Raw genomic sequence first — 3,622 nt, forward strand, 5'->3', positions numbered from 1 at the left:
AGGGGGAGCCGAGCGGCCCGCCGGCGGCCGGCGCAGGGGCGCGCGCCCTCCCGGGGGCGAGTGGGCGCCAGGCCGTTACCTTCCTCGGCGGTCTCCATCTTGGCCGGGTGACGCAGGGCGGGCGCGCAGGCGGGAGAGGCGGGCGGGCGGGCGGGCGCAAGGGGCCGGCTCGGCGGCGGAGCGCGCACGATAGAGAGGAGGCCGACAGCAGCCGCACGGAGCGGGCCCGGCCGGCTCCAGTGTGGCGGGCCCGTGGCGGCCTCGCCGCGGGCTCCCCCTGCAGGGTTCGGCGCGTCACTGCGCCCGCCGCGACGTCACAGAGCCCGCGCGCGGAGCCGGTGCGCGGCACGCGCGAGGTTCACCCGGCCGGAGGCAGCGCGCGCATGCTTTGCGCGCGGCGCACGTGAGTGGGGCCCGAGGCATCGCCGGGCCGACGGTGCGCGTTCTTCGCGCGCGCTGGGTTGACTGGGGTGGCCGCCACTTTGCCTATTCTTTCTTTGATCTTTAGAAGACTTGGGTCATCCTATCTGCTGAGGTCGTGAAATGCCCATCCAAATATACCTGAGTTTCGGAAATACGGGTGCGCAATAGCAAACAGGCTTCCGAAAGCTGCTTTGCAGACATGTTCTCTCACTCCATATTTTAAAATGCTTTCTTTATTTGGAGTGTTTGTAACCAGCTTACCGACTGAAGTTGGCGAGGCGGTTTATAATACGTTTAAAGTACAACAAAATAAGCCAAGAGTTGTTAGGGGCAAAGTTGCGTAAAGGTTTTTCAAAGTTCTGAGATGTTGCAGCTGCTACACACTCAGAATCTCTCTGGCTGATTTCTGGCGGAAATGGCTCTTGCAGTGTCCAAATATTAGACGGTTGCAGAGCTAATGATTTCGTGCATTTGTGCCTCCTAGAGGCAGACTCCCGCGTCGGAACTGTTCACACGCATCCGCCCGTGCTCCGATGTTCCAACTGCCACTCCGGTTCTGAGAGTTGAAGGTGCCACAAGAGTAATTGTTGCTACAATAAGTTGAGTTGCTACCAGCTCAGGCATGATGCTCACTGAGTGATTTTGGCCAGGTCGCTGAAGCTCAGCCCAACCCTCGGGATTACTGTTGTGAGGATAAGATTGAGAGCAGCAGGAGGAGAATGATGTAAGCCGCTTTGAGTCCTTAAAAAAAGAAAAAGGCAGGATATAAATCCAATAAATAAATAAATTGTGCTATGACTTCAGTGAATATAGCATGCAAAAGTGTACATGCTGTGTGTTAATTTTTCCTTCGGATTGCAACCTTATTTGTGGGGAAAGGATCAGGGGTCTTTCCTCGAATATGAGGAATTGAGAAGCAGTTGCAAAACATGGAATAGCAGCATATGGGAAAAGCAGGATGTGTTGGTTGGTCCTTCACAGCTGAAACAATACACAAGGATGTGCCCATTCATAGCACGAAGGCTCACATGATACATTAACAGGGTGATTCCTTCCCTCTACCACTCGTGTTGAGTGTGTTTTCATCCAATTTATTAGATTTATATCCCACTTTTTCTTATTAAACTCAAAGCGGCTTGCGCCATTCTCCTCCTGCTGCTCTCAGTCTTGTCCCCACAACAACAACCCTGCTTGGCTGGGCTGAGACCTTTGGCTAGCCCCAAGTCACCCAGTTGGCTCCCTGGCCAAGAGGGGACTAGAACCCAGATCGCCTGAGTGCTCTTAACCACTACGCTACACTGGCTCTCTGAGGCAGCTTGACAGACTACAGCTGAGTGGCTGAGGGGTGGATGAAGATGGTCTCCTTAATAGTGCCTCCTTTTTTTTCCCAGTTCAAAATTGTTCTTTGCTACTGCTTTTTGCCCACTGAAGAAAAGACACTGCAAAACCATTAGTGACAAACTGGGACATGTTTTTGATCCAGAAGAGTCCACCCTGGAGAAACTGCCTCTTTCCACACCCTTTTTTCCTCCCACACATGACAACTTGCCTTGGCTGGAGTTCAAAGAGCTCCTTACAGATTTCCTAGAAAAATAAACAGTATAGAAAATCCTTAAATGAATAAACAATCCATACAACCTGTAGTTTACACTGATTCTGAACATTTCTGTTAGTGGGAGAATGCTACCCTAGCTGATAGAGGACCAGCATTATATGAGATGTTAAAATTATATGTTACATTTCTGTAACATCCCTTGCTATTCCTTTTCTTTCCTATTTAATATTCTTATTTGTATCTTCTTTTTTGTGAAAATTAAAAAAGAGTTCAAACCATTTAGCAATGTTCTCTGCAGAGGCTTAGCACAATTGCTAAGAGAAAGTTGTGTTTGTATCTGGGCATGCATAATTGTTCTGCAGATGCATTCTTCTAGCAAGGAGACACAATCCAAAGAGTCTTGTACAGAACCACAGCAAGCCCATTGTGGCCAATAAACTGGAACTCCAAAGCATTGTGTTGAATCAGTCTTGGAGTGGATTGCGCAAAGGATCCAGATGTAGTCTTAGGGTCCTTCTCCAGGGAACTCTGTCTTTTCTGAACCTTTTCTTAGTTCAGACTGATGGGACAGTTACAGACTTTCCCAGACTTGCTTTGAGGCTGTTGCTTTTGAGTAGTCAGCAGAAATGTATAGTGCCAGTATTGAAAGTACTTCATTCGCTTCTACCCCATTTCCAAGCATAATTCACATTTCCCTTTTTAAGGCCTATATGGCCCATTATTATTAATTACACAAGACATACTTCAGTTCACAAAGCCAGGACAATACATAAATAAAATAATACGTCAGCTCCCAAAGCTGCACCTTAAATTAGGAAAAAACAAATTAAACGGGCTAGGAGAATAACAATGTCTTTGGCTGGTCCTGAAAAGATAGCAATGTTGGCCTCATGGGGAGCTCTCTGGGGAGGGAATTCCACAAGCAGAACTCCGCCACTCGGAAGCGTTCTCTCTTTCGCTCTCCTGTTACAATTAGGACCACATTGCATTATGTTTCAGATATTCTTTGAGTCCAAAGCCATTTAAACCTTAAAAGTCATGATACGACTCTCTGTATTTGCGTGGGCAACCATAATGCCTCTGTTTTGCTCCCTCAAGTCTTTTCCTCAGTTCACAGTCTTTCCCCTCTTTCTTTCTTAGATCCCTGTATCCGCTGTGTTCCCCCTTTGGACACACAACTTAATGTGGTGTGGGGCTTTGAGAGTGTCAGGAAAGTTAAGAGACCAGGAGGTCAGACTCTCTCACTAGGCTGGTCTCCTAGCAGGCTCACCTAAGGCGGATGGTCAAAGAGGAGACACCAGATTAAGATGCATCCACTCTCCTCAGGAGCAATGGTCACATCAGCAGAAGAGAGATATTTCTAATGGTGATGGGACGGGAGAAGCTCCTGAAAGGCAGCCACTGGGCACCAGCGGTAGTTGGAGGTAACACTGGTGCAAGATTGTTATGTTCACATGACTCCAGTCCTCCGTCAGCTTCACTGGCGTCCCATTGAAGTCCGGGCCCAATTCAGGGTGTTGGTGATGACCTATAAAGCCCTTAACGGCTTGGGTCCTGGTTACCTGAAGGAGCGCTTACGTCCATATATGCCCGCCCGCCCGCCCCTTGAGATCTGCGGGCGAGGCCCTTCTCCGGGAGCCCTCC

At 49.3% G+C, this 3,622-nt stretch overlaps 1 protein-coding gene across 1 annotated transcript in view; it reads right to left on the reverse strand.

The window, feature by feature from the left end:
- The window catches only part of MARCHF6 (membrane associated ring-CH-type finger 6), a 50,481-nt gene extending 50,318 nt beyond the window's left edge, over positions 1–163 (reverse strand). The window contains exon 1 of the mRNA XM_044442871.1: positions 80–163. Within this exon, the coding sequence (XP_044298806.1) occupies positions 80–98 (19 nt within the window). The 5' untranslated portion in view covers positions 99–163. The remainder of the gene's footprint in view (positions 1–79) is intronic.
- Positions 164–3,622: the final 3,459 nt, after the last annotated feature.

Source organism: Varanus komodoensis, unplaced genomic scaffold (assembly GCF_004798865.1).
Source record: "Varanus komodoensis strain SLA01 unplaced genomic scaffold, ASM479886v1 scaffold40, whole genome shotgun sequence".
Classification (NCBI taxonomy): Eukaryota; Metazoa; Chordata; class Lepidosauria; order Squamata; family Varanidae; genus Varanus; species Varanus komodoensis.